We start from the raw sequence: 24957 nt of genomic DNA on the forward strand, positions 1-24957 counted from the left end.
CATTGCACCACCCAGGGACTCCCCTGTAAGTATAATGACCATGTTTTCTTTTCTTTTTCAATTCTATTGTGGTAAAATATACATAACAAAACATTTTCCATTTTTAAGTGTACAGTTCAGTGATATTAATTACACTCACCATGCTGTTGAACCATCACCACTACCTATTTCCAAAAGTTTTTCATGACCCCAAACAGAAACTCAATACCCTTAAACAGTAAGTCCCCATTCCCTATGACCATATTTTCTGAACCAAAAACTTGGGCATGTAGTCTTACTGAGGATGTTGGCGTTGCTGCTTCCAGGTACAAGAGGCAATCTGGAAGATGGGAGAACAAATGGCAGAATATTGAAAGTTTCTGAAACGTTTGGGGACTTCTGGAACAACAAGGCAAAATGATTGAAAAGAACATAGGCCCTCGAGTTGCCATGCTGAGGTTTCTGCCCTCGCCTGCTGACTGGATTCTATGCTCTGGTTTTTATCTTCCAAGCCATCTATAAGCAGTGATTGGGGAAACAACAAGATGCCTCCTCCCAAGAACTTGGAATTAGATAAATAGGTTTTCCTCTGAGAGCTAAACTAATAAACAAACATAAAATGCATCAGAAACAAGATATGCAAAGTCATCTGAAAGAGACAGACTGGTCCTACAACCAAGATTTGATTACCATGTCTTAAAAAAAAATCACAACATGATTGATGTAATTGGTCTTACTGAATTGTGAACGTGAAAAATGTTGAAATGGCAAATGTTGTGTTATCTGTATTTTCACACCAATTAAAAAAAAATTCATGTGTCCAACAGAAAGATGGAGTCCCTGGGTGTACAAACAGTTAAGCACTACTAACTGAAAAGTTGGCAGTTGGAATCCACTGAGAAGTGCCTCGGAAGAAAGGCTTGGGGATCACTTCCAAAAGGTCACAGTCACTGAAAACCCTATGGAGCACAGTTCTTTTCTGAAACACATGGAGTTGCCATAAGTTGGAATCGACTCAACAGCAACTGGTATGTCCCAGTTCACAACACAAGGAGACTGACCAATGGAAGCTGGGTTTTAAAAAAGGAGACTTAAAGGGCAACTGTGAACAGGGCTCCTTCCAGAAGTGTCCCAAGGAAAAAGAGGTGGGCACCTTGGCCCAGGGATCATGCAGGTCTCTTCTAAAGCTGAGAGAGAACCAGGCCCTGGGGTAGCCATGCACCTTCTCTCCCTAACACCTTACCCTTTGTCTTACTGCATGTCTCTTCAATGGACAACCCCCTTCTCACACTTGCTGCTAAAGGAACACTTCTAAAGCACAGATCAGTTGATTGGTTTTCTTGCTTCAAACACTCAGTAATTCCCCACTGACCCAAGGACCACGCCCAAGCTAAAGCTCTTCATAACCTCAGCCTGCCCTCCCGACTACCTCCTCGGCACGTTTGATATTTGCTATCTGGAACACTCTTGCCCCTCCCCCTGCCCCAACTTATTTTAGAAATTCTTTTTAATTTTAATAAAGTAATACATGAACATGGTTTAGAAAGTTAAATTGTAAAAGGATTATAACAATAGTCTCCTTTTAAACCCTTTCAGTTATTTTTCTGAGTTTACTTTCATATTTCTAAATAAGATGCTTGTATTGTTGACTCATTTCTGAAATTTTCTTATGTGTCCTTTTTAAATTTTATTTATTTTTTACCAAAGTAATACATGTATATAGATTTCCAGGCAAATAGTACTACAAGGATTATAACAAAAAAATGCAAATCTCCTGCTCTACCCCTCCTTACCCCCAATTCTCACTCTTAGAGGTAAACCGTTTTCAACTCTTTTAACTGATTTTTCAGGTATTTGCCTTCTCATTTCTAAAGAATACACACATAATGCTATTTCTTGATTTATTTATTTTTAGTTTTATATACTATGTACTGAATTCCTACACATATTACCACCACCAGCCCCCATTCTCATACAGTTGCACACATACACTTCTCCTCCTCTCATTCTACATTATAGTTTACATTTTAAAGTTCTGGGTAAATCAATATTGCTGTTGTTATTAGTTGTTGTCGAGTCAGTTCCAACTCATGGCAACCCTATGCATGCTCCACAGGGTTTTCAAGGCCTGTCTTCTAAGGTGCCTCTGGGTGGGTTCAAATCACCAACCTTTCCGCTAGTAGTCGAGTACTTAACCATTTGCGCCACCCAGGGACTCCATATTAGTGATTTACATTATTATGACTGCATACAAGAGAGAGATAAATAGACAGACAGATAGATAGCTATTAATAATTTCCTTTGCCACACAAATTTTAATTTTCCCGGGTGTTGATAATTGCCTATTGCTTTAAAAAAATTTTTTTTTGTTTGCTTAGTTTCCTTCATATAATCAGTTCTCCTGAACTGTGTCACAAGTGTAATTCTCCTCTCAATGTTTCAACATTGATTTTTTTTTTCTTTAGAAACATTTGTCCTGCTGCAATCTCAACTGGTTGCTCTCCAGGCCCACACAGATGTTGCCCTAAGATCTCCCTTTCCTGTCATCCTGGAGATTCCCTTCACCTCTCTTCTGTGTTGGATTTTCTGTTTCCTACACTCTAGGTCTTTTTTCTGAATTTATATTCACATTTTGCTGCAACACATTCTCCAGTGCTTCCTGAGAAAGAAGGCATAGGACAGAAAATTTTTAGACCTTACATGTCTGAAAATGTCTTTATTATACCCTCATCCTTGATTGATAATCCAGACTTTTAGGCTGGAAATTATTTTCCCTCAGAATTTTGAGAACCCTGCTCCACTGTCCCCTAGCTTCCAGTGTGGGTGTTGAGAAGTTCAATGTCATTCTTTTTCTTGATCCTTTGTATATGAATTTTTTTTTTCCTCTGGAAGCTTTTAGGGTCTTCTCAAAAGGTCAGCAATTTGAATCCACCAGCTGCTCTTTGGAAACTCTATGGGGCAGTTATACTCTGTCCTATAGGGTCGTTATGAGTCGGAATCGACTCTATGGAAACGGGTTCTTTATCTCTGTCACTCTGAAATTTCACAGTAGCATACCTTGGTGTGGGTCGTTTTATCATTTATTATGCTGGGTACTCAGTGGGATCTTTCATTCCTTCAGTTTTGGGAAATGTTTTTGTATTATGTCTTTGATAATTTCCTTTCTGCTGTTTCCTCCTCCATTCTCTATTTCTGAAACTGCTATTGTTGGATTTTGGAGCTCGTCAATTGATCCTCCAATTTCCCCATCTTTTCTCTTCTGTTGTCCATCTCTCTGTCTTGTTATTCTGTTTCCTCACCTTTTTTAAAAAATAATTTATTTTTTGTTGTCGTTGTTGAGAATATACACAGCAGAACATACACCAATTCAACAATTTCTACATGTACAATTCAGTGACGCTGATTATGTTCAAGTTGTGCAATCATCCTCATCCTCCTTTTCTGAGTTGTTCCTTCTCCATTAACATAAACTCACTGCCCCCTAAATTTCCTATCTAATCTTTTGAGTTGTTATTGTCAGTCTGATCCCTTATAAATTGTTCTTAGAAGAGTACAATGCTCAAGGCAGACATTCTTTACTAGTTAAGCTAAACTATTGTTTGCTTTAAAGAAGACTTTAGGGGATATTTTTGGTTTAAGGTTTAAAGATTATCTCAGGACAATAGTTTCAGGAGTTCATCCAGCCTCCATAGGTCCAGAAAATCTGGATTCCATGAGAATCTGAAATTCTGTTCTGCATTTTCTCCCTTTTAATCAGAATTCTTTTACAGAGCTTTGGTCAAAATGTTCAGTAATGATTGCTGGGTACCATCCAGTTCTTCAAAGGAGGCAGTTGCTCATGGAGGCAATTAGCCACACATCCCAGTTTTCTTTTTTTCTTTCTTTTAAATTTTATTGTGCTTCAGGTGAAAGTTTACAGTGCAAATTACTTTCTCATTAAAAAATTTATACATAAATTGTTTCATCACATTGGTTGCAATCCCTGCAACGTGTCAGCATTCTCTCCCTTTCCACCCTGGGTTCCCTGTGTCCATTTGTCCAGTTTTTCTGTCCCTTCCTGCCTTCTTGTCACACATCCCATTTCTTCCTCTTTTTCCTGACTCTCTTTCCTCTGTTGCTCCAGGGGACTAGATACCAATAGTTATGCCTTGGATGGCCACTTGAAAGCTTTTAAGACCCCAGGCACTACTCAATGAACTAGGACATATAACAGAAGCACTAAACACAATATTAGGCCAAATAACTCAGATGTCCCATGAAACCATGCCCCTGTCTGCTTCCTCACCTTTTATTTTCTAATCCTTCTGCTGAAATTTTTATTTTGGCTCTCACCACTTTTCATTTCAGAGGTTTCTTTTCCTCCCTTCATTACTTCTGTTCCTTCAAAGTTCCTTTTTTATGTGTTTTTTTTTTTGGTGGGGGGGGTCAGTCTTTAAGGGTGATGGCCTTCCTCAAATAGCCTTGGACTATCTGATAATATCGAGCTACCTAGGGCTTGGATTTTTTTAAAGTCAATTTTATTGAGGTATAGTTTACCTAAAATAAAATGAACTGATCTTAAGGGTCTTTGGCTGGTGATCCTTGCGATCATTTCCATGACACTAAAAAAGCTGATTGGAAGCTCTGTGTGTAGGTGGAGCTTGCCAGGTGGTGCCCTTCACTATACAGTTACTGGGCTGAAAGCCTCTTCTTTTGTTAGAAATCTCCCAAATGTCATCCTTTGGAGGCCATTTTCCTGGGGCCATTCAGTTCCCCAGAGAAGAATCCTTTGATCTCTTGTGTGCTCCTGACTGTGGTGTCCTGAAAAGTGGAGTAGTAAGAATAGGCTGGGGTCTCACTGTTTTAGGATGCAGATCCCTTTGATTGCAGCCCTGTTTTACCCTATCCTCCATTGTTCCTGGTGTCCCCAAGTCCAGAGCCTCTTTAGCTTCAATTTTTCCAAAGAATCAACTCTATCTGCAGGGATGGGGCTGATGTGGGTGGGTGGGTGGGGTCTCTGGCTGGATGGGGCTGGGGAGGGTCCAAGAGGGTCTGTTAACAGACTTTAAACATTCCTCCTATTTTCAGTCCCATACCTCCCCCTGCCTTCTGCGGTCCATGATGCTTCTGAATCCTGAGTATTTCTGGGGTTCTCCAGGTAGAATAGTTTACTTCTGCTCAGCATCCCAGATCTTATGGGCTTCTACCTTTTTTATTCCTTTACTTTTATTTTAGTGGGATTTTGGGAAGCAGCAGAGATAAACAGGTTTATTCAACTCATTGCATTTAACGGGAAGTTCCCTTTCTTATTCCAACCAACTCCTATTCATCTTCCATGACTGTCACGGATTGAATTGTTTCCCCCCAAAATATGTGTCAACTTGGCTAGGCCATGATTCCCAGTATTGTGTAGTTGTCCACTATTTTGTGATCTGATGTGATTATTCCATGTGTTGTAAATCCTAATCTCTATGATGTTAATGAAGCCCTGGTGGCACAGTGGTTAAGCACTACAGCTGCTAACCAAAAGGTCAGCAGTTTGAATCCACCAGCTGCTTCCTGGAAATCCTATGGGGCAGTTCTACTCTGTCCAATACGGTCGCTATGAGTCGGAACTGACTCTACCACTACAGGTTTGGTTTTTTTTAAATGATGTTAATGAAGCAGGATTAGAGGCAGCTATGTTAATGAGGCAGGATTCAATCTACAGGATTAGGTTGCATCTTGAGTCAATCTCTTCTGAGATATAAAAGAGAGAATCAAGCAGAGAGGAGAGGGACCTCCTACCACCAAGAAAGAAGAGCCAGGAGCAGAATGCATCCATTGGACCTGCGGTCCCTATGCTGAGAAATTCTTAGACCCAGGGAAAGACTGATGACAAGGACCTTCCCCCAGAGCGGACAGACAGAGAAAGCCTTCCCCTGGAGCTAGCTCCCTAAATTCAGACTTCTAGCCTCCTAGACTGTGAGAGAATACATTTCTGTTTGTTATAGCCACCCACTTGTGGTATTTCTGTTATAGCAGCACTAGATAACTAAGACAATGATTCATTTAGGCATCACCTCCTCTAGGAAGCTTATCTTAATATCCATAGGCTGGATTAGGAGTCCCTCCTCTGTTCTCCTACAGTATCCTTTTCTTGCCTCCAACACAGCATTGATCAGATGTACTGAAATTGTCCATTTCCACGCCCGACTCCCCCCAGCAGACTGGGAGCTGATGGAGATCTGGGACTGTGTCTTATTCACAGAGAGAACTGTACCTCCAGTTTTCAGGGTCTAGTCCACAGAGGCACAGAACAAATATTTGATGATGTAACGAATGAGTAAATGAATGACTATAAGGATGAATCAGACCCAGACAGGGGGACTATCCAAAAGGGAAATAAGATGAATAAAATTGTTCCTATGTAATGCCAGATTAAATTCCCTAAAAGTTCTATGTGCAAGGATGCCCATCACAGCATGATTTGCTGTTGTTGTTGTTAGGTGCCATCAAGTCAGTTCCAACTTATGTACCTTATGCACAAAAGAACAAAACACTGCCCAGTCCTGTGCCATCCTTGCAATCGTTGCTTTGTTTAAGCCCATTGTTGCAGCCACTGTGTCAAACCATCCCATCGGGGGTCTTCCTCTTTTTCGCTGATCCTCTACCTTACCAAGCATGATGTCCTTCTCCAGGGACTGCTGTCTCCCGATAACATGTTCAAAGTACATAAGATGAAATCTTGCCATCTTCGCTTCCAAGGAACATCCTGGCTGTACTTCTTCCAAGACAGACTTTTTGTTCTTTTGGCAGTCCATGGTACATTCAATATTCTTCGCCAACATCATAATTCAAAGGCATCAGTTCTTCTTCAGTCTTCCTTAGTGTTCAGCTTTTGCATGCATATGAGGCAACTGAAAATATCATGGCTTGACTCAGGTGCACCTTAGTCCTCAAACTGACATCTTTGCTTTTCAACACTTTAAAGAGGTCTTTTGCAGCAGTTTGCCCAATGCAATACATCCTTTGATTTCTTGACTGCTGCTTCCATGGGTGTTGATTGTGGATCCAAGTAAAATGAAATCCTTGATAACTTCAAGCTTTTCCCCATTTATCGTGATGTTGCTTATTGGTCCAGTTGTGAGGATTTTTGTTTTCTTTATGTTGAGCTGTAATCCATACTGAAGGCTGTTGTCTTTATCTTCATCTGTAAGTGCTTCAAGTTCTCTTCGCTTTCAGCAAGCAACGTTGTGTCATCTTCATATCACAGATTGTTAATGAGTCTTCCACCAATCCCAATGCCATGTTCTTCTTCACATAATCCAACTTCTCGGATTATTTGCTAAGCATACAGATTGAATAATGTGGTGAAAGTATACAACCCTGACGCACACCTTTCCTGATTTTAACCATGCAGTATTCCCCTGTTCTGTTCCAATGACTGCCTCTTGGTCTATGTACAGGTTCCACATGAGCACAATTAAGTGTTCTGGAATTCCTATTCTTTGCAATGTTGTCCATAATTGGTTATGATCCACACAGTTGAACGCCATTGCATAGTCAATAAATCACAGGTAAACATCTTTCTGGTATTTTCTGCTTTCAGCGAGGAGCCATCTGACATCAGCAATGATATCCCTCATTTCATGTCCTCTTCTGAATCTGGTTGAATTTCTGGCAGTTCCCTGTTGATGTACTGCTGCCAACCATTTTTTAATTACGTTCAGCAAAATTTTACTTGCGTTTGATATTAATGATATTGCTCGATAATTTACACATTCTGTTGGATCACCTTTTTTTGGAATGGGCATAAATATGATTTAAACCAGTGAAAAAATGGATCCATCTGCTATGTCCTACATCCAGAGAATGGTTAAGTACATTACGGTATATCAGCTGCCACTAAAAATGATGGTTATGAGAATATGTAATAACATAGGAGAAATGCTCAAATGAAAAAAGCAATACAAAAGTGTATGTTCAGTATCATTTCAACTTTACAGAAAAAAAATACAGAGACTAAAGGAAATACACCAAAATGTTCACAGTGGCTGCCTTTGTGTATTGAAATTATAGGTAATGTTTTTTCCCCTCTACTTTTCCAAATTTTCTAATGGAAGAATGCATTAAATTTATAATTTTTATAAGTTACTAAGAAATTGAAGATAAGTATCCTGAGAATGCTATGAATAAAATATTGTGAAGGGGGACCTAAGAAGGTATGTGCACATCCAGCAGGGCTTGCTGGGAAGGCCCCATTCTTCACAGGCCATAGAACACCACCACCACTACCCCCTCCTCACTGTAAAGCAGGACCTAGTTCAGGAAGTCAAAGAAGCAGGATCTTGGAGCCTAGCTATTACAAATTGCAACACCATAGGATGTACTAGGAAACTGCAGCCCCTATACCAAGTCTCACACTTTAGAGGTCTCTCCCCATGAGGCAAAGAATCTGGGGGGCAAGGGTCTATGCCCATCAAGATCTTTGGCCCTATCCTTTCTAGACTGCACTATAGGTACCCAGGACCCCAAAACTCCCTGTCCAAATTTCTCAAGCTTGTTAATTTCAGGAATTGTGTGGCTATTATCCAGGTTCATCTGCTAGGCCCAAGGGGTGGCCAAGGAGAGGGGGATAAACAGGGCTTTGACATGTGGACTGGGTGTCCATACACATCTCAAGCCTCCAGATAAGCCACAGATGGGAAGAGAAGGAAGCAGGGCCAAGGGCTTCAACTGATACCTTGCCTGGGCCCTGTAAATGTAGAGGCAGGCAAGAGGCCTCAGAGTTTGTAGAAGGGCCTAGCCGTTAGTGTTGAACAGATCTGGGTTCAAATCCACTTATTTGCTGTGCAACCTTGGGTGAGTCAATTCTCCTCTCTGAATCTCAATTTCCCCAACCATAAAATAGGTATAATAATGCCAACTTCAGAGAATTGTTGTGAGGCGTGCTGGGAGGTGGAATGGCATAGTTGTTATGAACACAGACTCTAGTGTCAGACAGCCTGGGTTTGAACCCCAGCTCTGCCTGGGATTTAGATGATTTACATCTCTAAATCTCAGTTTCCTCATCAACATAATGGAGATAATAATATCACTGACCTAATAAAGTTGTAGGAGCTCTGGTGGCACAGTAGTTAAGAGCTTGGCTGCCAAACAAAAGGTCAGCAGTTCAAATCCAAAAGCCACTCCTTGGAAACCCTATGGGGTGTTCTACTCTGTCCTATAGAGTCGCTAGGAGTCAGAATTGACTTGATGGCAACAGGTTTGGTTTGGTTTTTGGAATAAGGTTGTGAGGATTATGGTTATAAAGAATATGTGACAACATGGGAAAATACTTAAATGAAATGTGCATATATTAACTATAGTCGAGTTGATTGAGCCTTCTGCATTTCCCATCCTCCTGCCTAGCTTTATTTTTCTCCATAGCGCTTACCACTATTTGACATATTATGTATTTTCTTGTTTATTTCTTTTCTGTTTCTCCCACCTACTCTCCCTCCCCACCCCCACCACAATATACACATTAGAATGACAGCTCCACAAGGGCAGAGGTTTTGTCTGTTTGTTCACTGCTTCCAAGTGCCTGGAATAGTGCCAAGTTGACTACGACTCATGGCAACCCTATGTGTGTCAGAGTAGACCTGTACTCCATAGGGTTTTCAATGGCTGATTTTTTTGAAAGTAGATTGCCAGACCTTTCTTCTGAGGCACCTCTGGGTGGACTTGAACCTCCACCCTTTAAGTTAGCAATCAAATGTGTTAACCATTTGCACCACCCAGGGACTCCTCCTGCCATGTAGAAAAGGGTAAAAAGGCATTCGTGGTCAAGAGAACAACGAGGATAAAGGCATAGAGGCATAATCACAACCTCTGCCATCAAGTCAATTCTGAGTGGAACTGCCCCACAGGGTTTCCAAGGAGTGGCTGGTGGATTTGAACTGCCGACCTTTTGATTAGCAGCCAAACACTTAACCACTGTGCCAACAGGGCCTATGGAGACATAAAGAAGCTTAAAATGCTTAAGGAACTCTAAATAGCACAAATTGAGTGCAGGGTAAGGAAGGGGACAGAGTGGCTAGAAAGGTAAACAGGAGCCACAGTTTTGCCCGAAGGAGTATGCAAGAGCTTTCCTAGACTACAAGTGGCGTGAATACCTACTTGTGACAGCCAGGAAGTGGAGAAGAACTAGGGGAGAGGGAAAGATGCCTCCCAAGTTCAAGTGTCACCTAAATCATGACAATGTGAAAGGTGAAAATAAAAGCCTTTTGAAAGATGATTCAGGTAAAGAGGAAGACTCCCTTCTAAGGGGCCCATCTGAGCCAAGAATGACAAAAAGAGGTAGGTAAAGAAATCAGATGGATGAGGTAATGGTGACATGCAAGAAAATCTTCTAAAGGTTATTAAAACAGAAGCATGACTAGACAAAACACAGGGCAAATCAGAAAGCTTGCTGGATAATGTAACCACTTTTAGCAACGGATCCAGACAACGTTGAAGGTGATAATGGTGGCGGGGATGCAAAATAAAGGCCATAGTGGTTTTGGTTGCTGGTTATTCTTTTGCTGATCATTATTCTTCCGATAGTCCTTGTTTACCACAACTCATTGAACAAGTTCTGGGATGAACAAGTTCAATGATGATGATGATAAGGATTGCTGTATACTTTAAATATTTCTCTATAACTTTTAAAATTTCTTTTTCAGGAAATAAAGAGGTAAGTATCACTTCACATTTTTATTTTAAAGAGAAGAGAGGCACAGACTACAACAAAGAGAGCCTTGTACATCATGCAGAAGAGTGTGAACTTCATCCTGTAATTCCTGGGAGCCACTGGGGGGCTTGACCCAAGGAATGGTGAGGTCAAATGCTGCCTCCTATAGAAAGCTTTCCCGACCTCATGCTCCTTTCAGTCACTAAAGCAAGCTTTATTTGGTTCTTAGCATATTCTGCTTTATAATAATACAAATCATGATAAAGTTACGATTCATCAAGCATCTACAGTCCAGGCCTGTGCCATTTTCATAATATCTGTGCAAGGTAGTTATTCTTCAGATTGTATAGATGAGAAACCTGAGGCTCAGAGAAGCAATGTGATTTGCTCGGAGTAACACAGCTAATAAGTCGTGGAACCAAGATTCAAATCTGAGCTTGCCTGACTCTAAAACCAATGCTTTTAGCTGCTACAGCAGCTGTTTCCTTTTGCCATATTACAGAGCTAAGAGGTGCTTCATCTTCCATGCCAGCCTGTGAGCTTGGCCTCTCTCCCTCACCTGTCTCTTCTCTCCTTTCCATACAGTACAACCCCAACCTCCCCACGCCACCAACATTCAGGGAATGCTTCAAGAATAGACAGGCAGTGAAGGATGGAAAGTGGAGCACCAAAAAGGGAAGGTAGGGTTAGGCACAGGTACTGCAGCTCAGATCAGCTCAGTGCTATGACCAAAAAAAAAAAGAGAGAGAGAGAGAGAAAGAAAAGAAAAAACGAAACTGGCTCTCTAGCCCTCCCTTTTTCCCTCCCTCTCTGGAGAAGAGGGATGGAGGTTCAGCCATGATGGGAAAGAGTAGGTGGTAGGGGGAGAAGCTAGAGCAGCCTGCTGTTGCAGAAGCCTCAGCTCAGCCTTAAAGTCTCCTCCTGTGTGCTTGGGGCCCATCTCTGGCCCACTTGCTTCCACCACCTAAGCAAAGAAGGCTGGGCTCCCTCCATGCATTCACCCAATCCTACCAAAGCACAGCTCACAGCAGGCCAAGACCCTTTCAGGTCACAGAGAGGACAGCCAGAGAGGTAGAGGGGTTTGCCCAGGGTTCCTGAGGGAGGCAGTGTCAGGGCTGGGGTCAGAACCCAGGTCTCCAGTTCCCCCACTGAGGGCTGTCTTGACTGGATGGTCTACATGGCAGAGGCTGAGGAAAAATGGCATTCCAAACGCCGCTACAGGAATGCTCATGGCAGGGGCTGGAGCCAGAGGCAACACATGCCAAAATGAGGTCATCCAGGGTTGGGTATTTGGGGGTTATGAATAGTTTCCATTTTCAATCTGGATTGAAAAAGCAAAACAACCATTTTTAAAAGTAGCTTTAGCTTTAGTTTGCACCTCAGTAGCACAAATGTTTATCTTCCCTCTCTCCCAGGACCCCACTAAAAGGAAAGTGAAGCAATAAAATAAGGCACGGACTCGTAACAGTGAAGAAGACAGAAGAGGGTGATATCAGCAGGTGAGAGATTTCAACAAATTTCTGGAAGCAAAAACCACACAGAAGAATGTTCACAGTTGAAGGAGCGCCAAGGATACTACTCAGGGGGCTACAGCTGAGGAGGGAGCCAGTCGGGCCAGCAGAGCTCCAGAAAGACTCCAGACTTGGAGATGGTAGGTACAAGGGAAGGTAGGAATGTGAAGGAGGCTGAAAACGGGGATAAATCGAAGGTAAGTATATGAAATCCTCCTCTGCCCCTGCCAACTCCCAGGCCCAAAACACAGGCTGCCAGGTGTTCATCCCTAGGCAAAATATCAGAGGGCTCTTCACCAGAGGAATTAAACTATCTGGGATGAATTAGGACACCCAGTGGTATGCGGGTGCCTCCAAACTAAAGTGCTTTTCATTCTGGCATTTAGGGGGCACCCACTGTAACAACCAGCTCCCTGCTGGGTCATCAAAAATGCGACATCTCAGTCAGACTTTCTATTAACTCCTTCGAAAACTAGAAAATAGAAAATATGAATGAAAAAAAAAAGCAGCCTAGAGGATCAATCCAGGAAGTTCAACATCTAACTAACAGACATTCCATAAAAAGAAAACAGAAAAATGAAGGAGAAGAAATTATCAAAGAAATCATGTAAAAAGGTACATAACCCTTCAAATCGAAAAGGTTCACTGAGTACCAGATAAAGTCAATAAAAAAAGACCTTGAGCTGAGTGCTGGTTACACAGGTGTGTTCAGTTTGTAAAAAATGATCAAGCTATTCATTTATGATATGAGCACTTTTCTGTATGCATATTACATTTCAGTATTAAGTTTAAAAAAAAAAAAAAAACTCCCTCCCCTAAAAATCTCCAAGTAAAATGACTTCCCCAGAATATGTTTCTTGATTATCCCACAGTTTCAAGGAACCCCACACAATAGTCAGTCAATCAATAAGACAAACAGAAAAAAGAAAGTCCTTGTCCAAATATGAAGCAAAGTAAAAGGTGGCATGATTTTGAGCAATTGGTGGAGCACAAGAAAGGAAAATTCATTTGGCCTTGATGCTGGGAACATTTTCCTGGAAGTACAGAGGTTTTTGACACTGGAAATGTGGGAAATGAATGCAATTATAGTACACTATTTGGCCCAGCAGTGAGTAATACTGACATAGACATAATAACATAAATACAGTGTATTGGTGTTCAACTTTGTAATCAATCTCTCTAGATAAAGCACTGAAGACCTAATTATTGTTACAGAACAGAATGCAAATGCAAATAACCTTGCTGGATGCAAAAGTACAGAAGACAGAAACTGGGAGGTGGAAGAGGAGAGGAGGGAAAGGATAGGGCACTGGTAACTATTGTCTAACAAAGTGAGTGGTTAAGAGATACTATGGAAAATTGATGGAATAAGAAATGAAGTTTAAAATATTATTTAATTAAGTTATAAAGGTAACTCAATTAGAGGGACAAAAATAGTAATATAACTATCAAAATTTGGGGAGGGAGCTAGAGAAAGAGGCAGGAGCTGTAAATAAGCCAAATTCTCACTTATTATAGTAGGAAAAAGTCATTAAGTAATGTTTAAAGTTGATAAATGAATAAATAACCATTGAAGCATGTTATTTAGAGATATGACATTACCACTAGAAAAAGTAACATGGTAAAAACGGTCGCCGCTGTAAGCTGGGAAGTGGTGGGGCAGGGTGATGGATGCTTTATTTTATTGTGGTAAAATACATATAACAAAACTTTTGCCATTTTAAGAATTTTTCAGTGTAGAATTAAATGACATTAATTACATTCACCATGTTGTGCTACCATCACCATTACTCATTTCCAAAAGTTTTCCATTACCCTAAACAGAAACTCAACACCCTTTCAGCAATAACTCCCAGGTGGCTGCTTTTTACTACATAAACCCTTGTATATTATTTGCCTTATTAAAATTATGTATATATATTGCTTTGATTTCATTTTTAAACACGAGTCCCTTCTCTTTCTTTAGACCTCAGTCTCCTGCCCTGTACATACAAAATTGGGAGGTTGATGATTCTAGATGATGTGAGGTCCTGTTCTCCAATCTATGTTTCTTTTCAGAGCAGGAGCAAGAGAGGGGAGTGAAGAACTGACTCCCTCCCAACTAACCCCTTGACTCCTCAAAGTACCATAGCCATCCATCCAGATACTTTCTCAGCTGCCCCAGTCTGCACCACCCTCTGGTCCTCTTCTAACCTTGCCATCTCCAGTCCAGCCTTTCCAGCCTTCCATTCATTCAACAACTATTTACACCCATTAGTTATTTACACCTGCATGAGTCCACAAAGGATTTGAGGTGGCTTACTTCAAGAACACAGGTAAGGAAAGAATAAAAACTGAACTCAAAAACAATAACTAAGAAAAAGCAGACAACAAAGATGCCAGAGTTGTACTTCAAATTAACCAGTGGCTGAGGCAAAGAGAAAAGATAGAATGAGTCATGACAGCCTCATTTAACGAAGAGGAAATACTCTTACTTTTCAGGAGAAGCAAATCTTTGCCTGGCACTGAATTCTTCAAGTCATTGTCCATAGACGATTTCGTGAAGGAGAATGAAATGACCATTTTCTGAGTGCCTACAAGTATCAGGGAATGCCATTCAGATTGTTGTTGTTAGGTGCTGTTGAGTCAGTTCCAACTCATAGCGACCCTACGTACAACAGAACAAAACAATGCCTGGTCCCTGCGCCATCCTCACAATCATTGCTATGTTTGAGCCCATTGTTGTAGCCACTGTCAGTTCATCACATTGAGGGTATTCCTCTTTTTTGCTGATCCATTACCTTACCAAGCATGATGTCCTTCTCCAGGGACTCGTCCCTCCTAGTAACATGTCCATAACATGTGAAACAAAGTCCCGCCATCCTCGCTTCTAAGGAGCATTCTGGATGTACCTCTTCCAAGACAGATTTGTTTGATCTTCTGGCAGTCCATGGTATATTCAATACTCTTCTCTAATACCATAATTCAAATGCATCAACTCTTCTTTGGTCTTCCTTACTCACTGTCCAGCTTTCACATGCATATGAGGTGACTGAAAATACCATAGCTTGGATCAGGTGCACCTTAGTCTTCAAGATGACATCTTTGCTTTTTAACACTTCAAAGAGGTCTTTTGCGGGAGATTTGCTCAATGCAATACATCGTGTGATTTCTTGACTGCTGCTTCCATGGGCCACTCAAATCATCTTGGTTAATCCTGAGAGATGGGTATCATCATCCCATTTTGCAGATGAGGAAACTAAAGTTCAGGAAAAGTAAAATAACCTAGCTGAGGTCATCCAGTGGGTTAGGAAACAGCACAGATTCAAACTCAGTCTGCCTATCTCCAAAGCTCATTCTTTTTATAACATATCATGAGGCCTCACAAGGATACCCATGCAGGAGACACCCTTTCCAAGGCAATGGGGACACTGTGATGACAGACACAGACTTGCCCTCTTCCATGAAAATAGAAAAAGGGGATGACAGGCCTGGCTGCCAGGTCAGAAACTGCTCCTGAGTTACCTTGGTTACATTAAATAAGGATCTTTAAGGTAAAAACAGCAGAAAGAAGGCCGGGCCAGGGTGGAAAAAGAGAAACCTGGGTTCGTTTTCCAGCTATGAACCCAGCAGAGCCTCATTTTTAGATTTTATTTCAGAGGGGCTGAAACAAAGCAGAAGGACTGTTTGCCACTGAAGCAAGAGACGCTTAGGAGATGCCTCCTTTTCATTGCTTCCTCCCCAACATGTTACCCAGCTTCCTTGGGCTCTGGTTTTCTCATCTCTAGGACACAAAGATAATTATCCCTGTAACCCTCACAGGATCTCAAGGCATAAAATCACACATTTAAGGAAAGATGTTTTGAACACTGGTATTAATATAATATCAGAGTGACTCTACTAATCAGAGCTCTTCTGCTCCCATGTTGAGTGGCCTTATACAAGTCCTTTCTCTCATGGGCCTCATTCTTCTCATAAGTAAAATGAACAGCTTGAGCTGGATGATTTTAAGGGTCCCTCCAGCTCAAAGTTTCTTGGATTTTATGCTATTATTATTAAAATCCTGTGGGTCATGCATGGTTGCTGCTCCCCTGAGCTCCCACAGGAGGCTGTGCTCCCTTTTATCATAGCACTTGTCAATGGGTTATAACTGTCTTTCTTCCCTAAAGGATTATCTCTACTCCTACTGCCTAAGATCAAGCCTCATCACCTCTCATCTAGACTGTGGCACCAACCTCCTTACTGGGTGCCCTCCAGTCTGTCTACCAAACTGCCCTCTAAAGAGATCTCTTTAAAACATGGCTCACAACACATCATCCCAGGCCCTACAATGCACACCTCTACCCCTAGCTAAAACCCTGTGCTGACTCCCAATTTCCAACAGTATAAAGGCTAAGCTCCTTATCCTGCTATTCAAATGCCCTCATGATACGAGCCGGCCAACTCTTCAGACTCTTCTCCGGACCCTCCCTGCCTCTCAGTTTGTGCTTTAGTTTGTGTTGAATGGACAACAGTGCTCCCTCCCTCACACACCCTACTGGTTCCATGCCTCTGTACATTTGCTCATGCTGTCTTCTCTGTCTTAACCTCCCTTTTTTCCCCAAATTCTCACCAACCCTCATGCCCTCCTTCTTCACCTAGCTAACTCCGATCCTTTGAGCACTCCCAGACTCTGCATTGCAATCGTCTGTTTCCATGACCATCTTCTCCACCCAACTATAGGCGTCCTGAAGCCAGGAACTATAAAATATTAATCACCGACTTCCTTGCCTGCTATAGCACAAGGTGTGATACACACTAGGCCACAATATTCACTGGACTGACCGTTCTCTCATAAATCCGGTGAGCTCCCACATGGCCTCTCCCTCCTTCCCTTCCACAGCACAGAGCTTTGAAAAGTTATTAATAATAATGCCTATTGCTGACTAAATACACACTGGGTGCTAAGCACTTTATATATGTCATTTAATTCTCACAACAATCACAATGAGTTATTTATAAATTGGCTAGCATATCAGATGTACAGTTGTGTAAGATGCCTCTCAATTTTATAATGAAATTTCAGGGAAGGAAAAAATAGGTACTTTATATCACATATATAATGACAATAATTCTAAAGTGGTTATTTAGAGGAAAATATTGGTTCTACTTAAGTGAATACATTATACTGTATCCTAGAATCCAGTAGGAAATCACAAGGCCTACATTTGCCATCACATCACCCTAAAAAAGGTATAAAAATCACATAGCTACAAAGAAATACACTGGTATTAGTGAACTGGTACATATCAGGTGAGAGTGGTGACAAATCTACATTTAAAATGTTAGAGGAATAACTTTGATGAGCGTGTAGCTGTAGCCTGTCATCTTTGTTTTGAAAAGGATGCAATGCTTGGATCTTTTCTGGGTTGGTTTGTTTGCTATGCTCCACCTGTAGGGGGCAGGGCAGTATTATCCATTATTTTCCATCCTTGCCCCATCTCTCTCCCCACCAGCTCCCACCACCTTCCATCCAGATCAGGACTTTGATGGGTGTGCTGGGCAGCTGGCAAAGTTTCTGATATATTTTTGTGGGAGGCAACATGAATTTTACATATCATAAAATTCCATTTTATCCCCATTTACTTCTTGAGAAAACCGAGGCTCCGAAAGTTAAGGGACTTGCCTATAAAAAAAAGTCTTAAAACATCCTCCTTCCACAGCACTACACTTTTTCTAAATTTTAGGGTCCCAGAGAGCTTAAGCTACAAAGTGCTAGGGAACAGACTTCCCCATATAAATGCTTTCAACTTGGATACCTGGATAGAGACTAAATACCACGGGGAAGTTAGAGTAACTTAGGGCAAATCATCTTCCCCTAAGTGAATCCCCCCAAAAGAAGAAAAGTGTTTATTCATCACTCTTCCCTGTAACCAATGTTTATTACTTTGCTAGGGAATACAGCAGGGAATGAGCCAAAGGGGCCGCATCTTATTCTGACTCCAAGATATATAGCACCTGGCCCAGAGTCTGAGCTCCTAAAGATTTGATAGATAAATAAGCAACTCCCCAATAGACCGGGCAGACCACACACAGGTCCTACCACGCAGGCCTCCGCTTCTTTAGTAGCAGAAGATCTTGCGTTGAGGGCCAAGATCATGCAATGACATGGCCATGGCATGGTAGGGAGAGATAACAATGAGCAGATTGGCCTAAATGTCTCCAAAGTCTTGTCCAACTCTGATACCCCATGATTCTACAAATTGAGAGACTGACGAGTATAAGGAGCAGAGAGAGTAGAGACCAAACAACTCCAAGGAGCATGAGGGAAAAGCCATATAAGAACCAAGAGGATTTTAAAGTTGAGTCATTTATCTCTACAGGAGTCCTGGAATGAAGAAAAAATTGGGTACGCCCAGTCATTAGCATACCAGGACTTAATATGACAATCATTTGTCTAACTCAACATTTACTGAGCAGCTACTATGTGCTGTACTATGTGTTTCCACAGCTTATATCTCCTTTACTCATTCCCACAGCACCTAGCATAAGGCCTGATACACAATATGCACTCAATATATGCTAGTTAAGTCTGAATCCGAAGGGGCTCTCAGTCTAGTAGACACAAAGTATAAACAAATAACCACAAAGGTATGAAAAGGAGCAAAGTGCTGATTTCAAGGGTCAGGGATGGACTGAACATCCAGAGGGACCAGGGAAGAAACACGGCAGAGATGGCAGCTGAGCTTTGCCTGAGAACTGGATGTAGCAGCCCAGGAGAAGGGAAGAGCATGAACAAGGACCCAAAGGCTATCACAGGGCCTGAGTGGGCTAACAGTGGAGGAACACAGTTCAGTCTGGCTGGAATATAGCCTGTGTCAAGGGGACTGTAAGAAGATGAGAGGAGCAAGGTAAGTTGGAGGTAGATCATAAGAGGCCTGTGCACAGCAAATGGAGGAGTTTGGACGTTCTCCTACAGGCCAAAGAGAGAGTGAAACCATTGGAGCCATACTGCAGAAGGCTTGGCCTGGCTGCCCCTCATCTGAGGCTTGATGGAGCAAGAGCAGGAGGGGCAATCCATGAGGAGACTATAGCAATAATCCAGGAGGTAATCATGAGACAGAGCCTGGCTAGAGCAGTGGTCCTGAAAGCTCTACTGAGGCAAGCCTGGAGCCACACCTGGTGTGTCTTTAATGCCTTTAAACCCTGTATGTGGGAGACAATGGTGTACCATGGGCTTGAGTGTCAGACAGTTCTGAGGCCCCATCCCAGCTGGGTAACCTCAAGCAGGTTGCTGCACCTCTCCGATTCTCATTTCCTCATCTGAAAAATGGGGCTACTAATAGCACCCACCTGGCAGGACTCTGCAAATGAGATAAAAGGCATTGTTGCATGCTGGGTGAGAATGCTGCAGACTCTGGAGCCTGACCACCTGGGCTCCTTATAGCTCCTTCCCAGTTCTGCCACTTAGTACTTGTGCGACCTTGGGTATGTTATCTAACCTTTCTGGGTCTCAGTTTCCTCACCTGCAAAATGGAGTTAATCACAATTTCTATCTCAAAAGATTCATGTGAAGATTGAATGAATACATGGAAAGCACTTAGAACAAATAGTGCTTGGCACACGGTATGTGCAGTAAAAAATGTTAGCTATTATTACATAAAGCCACATAGGGTGGTGCCTGGCAGACAGAAGGCTGAGATTCACTCAGTACACGTGTGGCCTCTTCTCTATGCTCCAGGCCTTTCTATGCTCCCAGCAAATTCAGAGGCCACATTAGGCAGGGGTGGGACAGGCGAGGAAAGGGTAGCAGAGAGCAAGCCTGGGTCTGGCTTCTTTCTCCCACTTTTCTCTCCATAGAAAACCAGGAAACCACCCACTCTCCTTCAAAGCCCTCCTCCACCCCCGCCCTTGGCCCTCAGTGAGTGGCCTGACCTGCCCTGGTCCCTCCTTTCTCTGAGAACCCCCACCTCTCATCACCCTTGCTAATCACTTTGTCCTAAGTATTATCTCCATGGCGTGATTGGGCCTGGAACCCTGTCTCTCTGACTGGGGATGGGGTGGGGGGGAGCCTCTGCAAACACAAAGAACATGGTATTTGTTCAGCCTGATGGCCCCTCCTGCTCTTTGCACACAGCCAGGAAATGTTTGTGGATAACAGCCCCATTCTTGTCCCAGATCTAGACAGAGAAGCAAGACTCCTCGACATCATCATTTCCTCCCACACCGAGTAAAATGCTCACAACGCAGTGGGTAAGATAAACGGTTTTCCCTCCTGGAAAGGAGTGACCTCTGGGAAAAATACCCTAGACCCTAAAGGAGATAGATTTCCCCAGAGCCCCTCCCTGGGTGCTCTCTCTCACTCACTCACTCCCAGCACCCTCAGGCACCGCCAGAAGCATGAGAACACCCCACTGCATGCGAGAAAACAGCCCAGCAGTCACGCATTAGGCCACACATTGCCCTGGTTGTCAAGAACACCAGGCTGATCCCTCTAGTTGCTGTCCCCAAATGTGAGCAGCTTGCGGGGTGAGGGTGGGGACAGAAGCTGGAGAGTTACCACCAAACCAGCTCCAACCCACCACAGCCTACAGTAGAGCCTGAGCTGGGCCCATGCAACAAGCATGGGAAAGGCAGCTCTCTTCAGCATGGAGCAACTCAGCAGTGGCCTGTAGCACTCCTATAAATCATTCTGGGTGAGAGAACTGCAAGGGGGGTGGCCAGGCCAAGATCAACAACAAAAGCAGCACTCTTCTCTAATCACCTGGATGGAGGCAACAATTCCAGGTAAAAGATCTGAGCATTGGTCAGGACCAACAGCTACGTAAAAACAAAACAAACCGACAAGCCAACCAAACCCTCATATACAGAGAACCAGTATCCGGAAGGAGGTAGGGACTCCTTTTGCTCTATGCTGCACTACAAAGTCCACACTTAGAGAACAGCAGAAGGGATACTGGCATACTGGAGCCCGTGCAGAAGAGACAGTGTAGGAGGATGTGGGAATTGCAGGCAGACAATATGAGTGGGGCTGAACAAGACAGCCGACGTCCAGCGCAGTAAAGAGCGAAAGTTCACAGGATTGGGAGTCTGTCTTATTAATAGCATCACCTCCAGCACGTCATTTCACTTCTATGAGTTTCCTCCTCTGTAAAATGTGGATTGTGGTGACAGATGCCCAGGATTATTGTGAGGACTAAATAAAGTCCGTAGGTAGCGCAGGCCCTCAACAAGCTGCAGCTCAGCCCAGGCCCCACTCTCCCCTCTTCGTCCACCAGAGGGAGCCTGAGGACCAGGAACGCCCAGCCGGTGCCAGCTCTACCTATCCTCCCCCAATGCTGCAGCCTCTGCTGCTAAACTCCCACTCTGCCTGCCCTCGCTTCCAGCAGCAGCCTTCTCACCCACTCGTTACAAACCCAGAAGAGGTCTGGCAGGGGTGTCGTGTGCAGCAGAACTGGTGGCAACAATGGCTACTGCATCAACAAGGCCCTCATGACACCCGACCAGGAGGGAGAGTGGAAAGGAGGGAAACAGACTTCTTCTCTCCCCTACCAACTTCCCTGCTCCTCCCAGAGTCATCTCCTCCTGCTAAAAGCATCTAGATAGTCAAGGCTCTTCTGGCCTCTTCCAGTTCAGTACCTGTCCAGCTTCTGAGGCCAAGAGATTCCTGTGGGTTAGAACGATCTCGTGGCAAAACAACAGGCCTTGGAGATAGGCAGACTCGGGTTCTAGTCCCAGCTCTAGTCTAGCTGCATAACATTGAGCATGGTTTCTTCATCTTGGAGCCTCAGTTTCCCCATCTCTAAAACGGAGTTGGTTATGCTCACTGCATAGGGCCTGTTGTGAGGGCCAAAAGAGCTAATGATGGATGTACAAATGTTGGTTAATATATGGTTGGGAGAAACCTCCTTATTAATCCAGTAGGAAACACGAAGAAAGAAAGTCCAACAAACAGCCTGCAGAGTACACAAAAGGAGGAAAGGACCAAGAGGCAGGCCTGCATGTATGGCAGAAGCATGGAGCTCAAGAGCAAATGGGCTTCCAGCCAGCTCAAAGATCTGACCCATGTCTGCAGGGTGGATACTCAGAGGATAATGGAATTTTGGAATTGGGAAAACCCAGGTCATTTCATTGAGCTTTATACCTGATTCAGGAATTATGCTTTCTCTAGCTCTCCCAGACCCACACCTGGCCATTGCTGGACATGTCTAGCCAACCCTGCCCCCACCACTTGAGGCAGCCCACTGTATCACCAGACAGCCAGATTGGAAAGGTCTTCCTGATTTATCCCCAAATCTTCCCATTGCTCCTGGTTCTTCCCTCTGGAGCCCTCATATAATGAAGCTGCTTCCTCTGTCACAGGCCTGACCCTTCTAGAAAAGTCTTCTGTAGCCAGAGTCAAGGACCACAATGCCCCATTCAATCTTCCTCTGCCTCCACCCCACCATGGCCCTCTCCTGAATGGGCCTTAGTCTATCTGTATCCCTCTTCCAGTGTGGTGCCCCAAGCTACACACAGTCCTCCAGGAATGGGCTCCTGGAACCCCTGCCTGGGCATCCCTCTCACCCCCAGACTACTCTGAGGCAGTCCACACCAACATCCACGCTGCAGTGGAGTCCAGCTGAGCCCTCAAGCTGCAGCTGCTGCTCCTGGGGCCCAGCCATCTCAACCCAGCACCCCAGCCTGCTGCCTCACCACGGGGGAGTTGCAGAGAGCTATCTCCCGGAAGATTTCCTGAGGCAGAAGGCTTCCCCACCCCCAGCCCAGCCTCCAAGAGACACTCCACTGGTCGTGGCACATGGTAGGACCAGCTGAGCAACGAGGGAGGGGGAGAGCCTGTCCATTTGCTTGAGGACTTCAGACTTGCTCTGTGGTGTGGCTGGATTAGTCACATAACCATCAAATCTAAGCTGTAGGGGCCGTGAAAAAGCATCCTTTGCCTTTTACAAAGATATGGAGGAAATGATGGGCTGAGAGAGGAAGGGACTCAGTCAAGGTCACAAAGCCAATCTGCAGCAGAGCTGGAAGGGGAACCCAGGTCTCCCTAACTCCCAGTTCAGTGTTCTTTCCAATACAGCAGAAAATAAATAAAGGAGACTTTAGGAAAGCCCTTTGAGTCGGCATGCCCTTGACTCTCTCAGCCTGACACATTTATCCCAATCAGTTCATGATGGTATCTACATGAAAAAAGTGGCACCAGCCCCATATGACCCACCAACCTAAGAGATATTGTTAAGGTATCCCAAATAGGTGGACACACAGATCCCAGCACAGAAACTGGAAAGGATCCAACAAGAGGGGAGATCTGTAGACTTCCCTTCCTGGTTCAGCTCTTTAACTGGGTGTTGTTTTTCTTGAAGGGTGGAGAGGGGGTGGACTTTGAGGAACTATCCAAGGGCTGGCCTCCATCTTTGCTCCCCCATCTTTGCTCCTTTGGGCTAGGATGTGCTGCAGTTTCCCTTAGACGTCTCAGCCTCCAGCAGCCATTCTGGTCCCCATCTGCCTCCCTGGGAAAGGCTGGAGCTGAGGTTTCCAGATGAAATGAGATCAGGCCTGCACTCAAAACCTTCAGCAGAGACCCAAACAGGCAGGAAAAAAAGGGGGGGTTCCTCTCCCTTGGGGATCTGAGTTGACAACACTGTCACCGACAAAAAAAAATCCTAACCAGTACATCCAAAATAAATAAATAAATAAATGAAAAGCCATTCTCTGACAGTGATATAGCTAGGGGTTGAAGGCGGGTGGGGGATAGATGATGACTGCTCTAGTCGCTCACTGGACTCGGCTTTGGGCAAGGGAAGACACCTACACTCATCTGGCCACCCCAGTCTGGGGTGGCTAGGCAATGGGTGTCGGCTGGATGAGGGGAACCCAGCTTCTCAAGGTGGGCTGCGATAGCGTGAAAGAGGGAGAGGAGGAAATGGAATCAGCCACAGGCTTCTTACTTTATAGGCTGGACAAGTTGGAGAAGGATCTAGAGAAGAGAGGGAGGGAGAAGTACAAACACACGTTCCTTACTTTCTCTGGAGGGTTGTGGCGGGACTGGTGCTGGTACTGGTGCTGTGGCCTCCACCGGCCCCGGGGCTAGAGCTCCTGGATGCGCCACGACTCAGCTGGCCCCGCTCCCGAGGTGGCCGCGACCCCACGCCCACTGCCGCCGAATAGCCGGCTTCCTTCTCGCGGCCTGAGTGCGCTGGCCCGGCCTCCCGCCCGCCACGCTCTCGACCTAGGGCTGGGTTTTCGTGGTGCAGGTGGCACTGGGCCACGTCGCGCTCGCGGGGTGGGTAGGTAGAGTCCTGGAGTGGGTAGGAGGCGTCCCGCTCCTTGTCCCGATACACAGCCTCCCGGTTCTGGTAGGCGCCGTCCCGGTTTGGATATCCCACGTCCCGAGCCGCCTGGTGGAACTGGCTCTCCCGCAGCTCGCGGTGGTGGAACTGGGTCTCGCGCAGGTTCTGGTACTGGCTCTCGCGGCCGGGGCTATCCCGCGCGCTGTGGGGGTCCCGGTGCAGCTCTCCGCGGTGCAGCTGGCTCTCTTCCCTCAGGTCGCGGTTCTCCTGGGTGAGCTGGTCCAGCTGGCCCTCTAGCTCTTCAATGCGCCGCCGCTGGGTCTCCAGGAGCTGCTGCTGGCTCTCGATGATGTTGTTCAGCTCCAGCAGGTACTCCACCGCCCGGTTGGGGCTCTCGGAGCCCGTGCCGCCTGGGGTCGCCGACCCCGCCTCCATCCTGGCAGCCCAGGGGCAGGGGAAAGGGCAAGAGAGCCCTGTCCCCGCTCGCTCACGGCGCCACCCTCCCCCGGGCCCAGCCGGGGGAGGGGGCCGGCGGGACGCGAGGGCG

At 44.6% G+C, this 24957-nt stretch overlaps 1 protein-coding gene and 1 pseudogene across 2 annotated transcripts in view; one reads left to right on the forward strand and one right to left on the reverse strand.

Moving 5' to 3' along the window:
- The window catches only part of IQSEC2 (IQ motif and Sec7 domain ArfGEF 2), an 82632-nt gene extending 57681 nt beyond the window's left edge, over positions 1-24951 (reverse strand). Inside the window, exon 1 of one of the 2 annotated variants that reach the window (XM_004389116.1) lies at positions 24142-24951. In XM_004389116.1, the coding sequence (XP_004389173.1) occupies positions 24142-24845 (704 nt within the window). In that variant the 5' untranslated portion in view covers positions 24846-24951. The remainder of the gene's footprint in view (positions 1-24141) is intronic. The other variant, XM_012559321.2, reaches the window with a different exon arrangement.
- On the forward strand, positions 10146-10580 carry LOC111822916 (vesicle-associated membrane protein 4 pseudogene; annotated as a pseudogene).
- Positions 24952-24957: the final 6 nt, after the last annotated feature.

The sequence above is a fragment of the Trichechus manatus genome, unplaced genomic scaffold (genome assembly GCF_000243295.1).
Source record: "Trichechus manatus latirostris isolate Lorelei unplaced genomic scaffold, TriManLat1.0 scaffold00233, whole genome shotgun sequence".
Taxonomy (NCBI): Eukaryota; Metazoa; Chordata; class Mammalia; order Sirenia; family Trichechidae; genus Trichechus; species Trichechus manatus.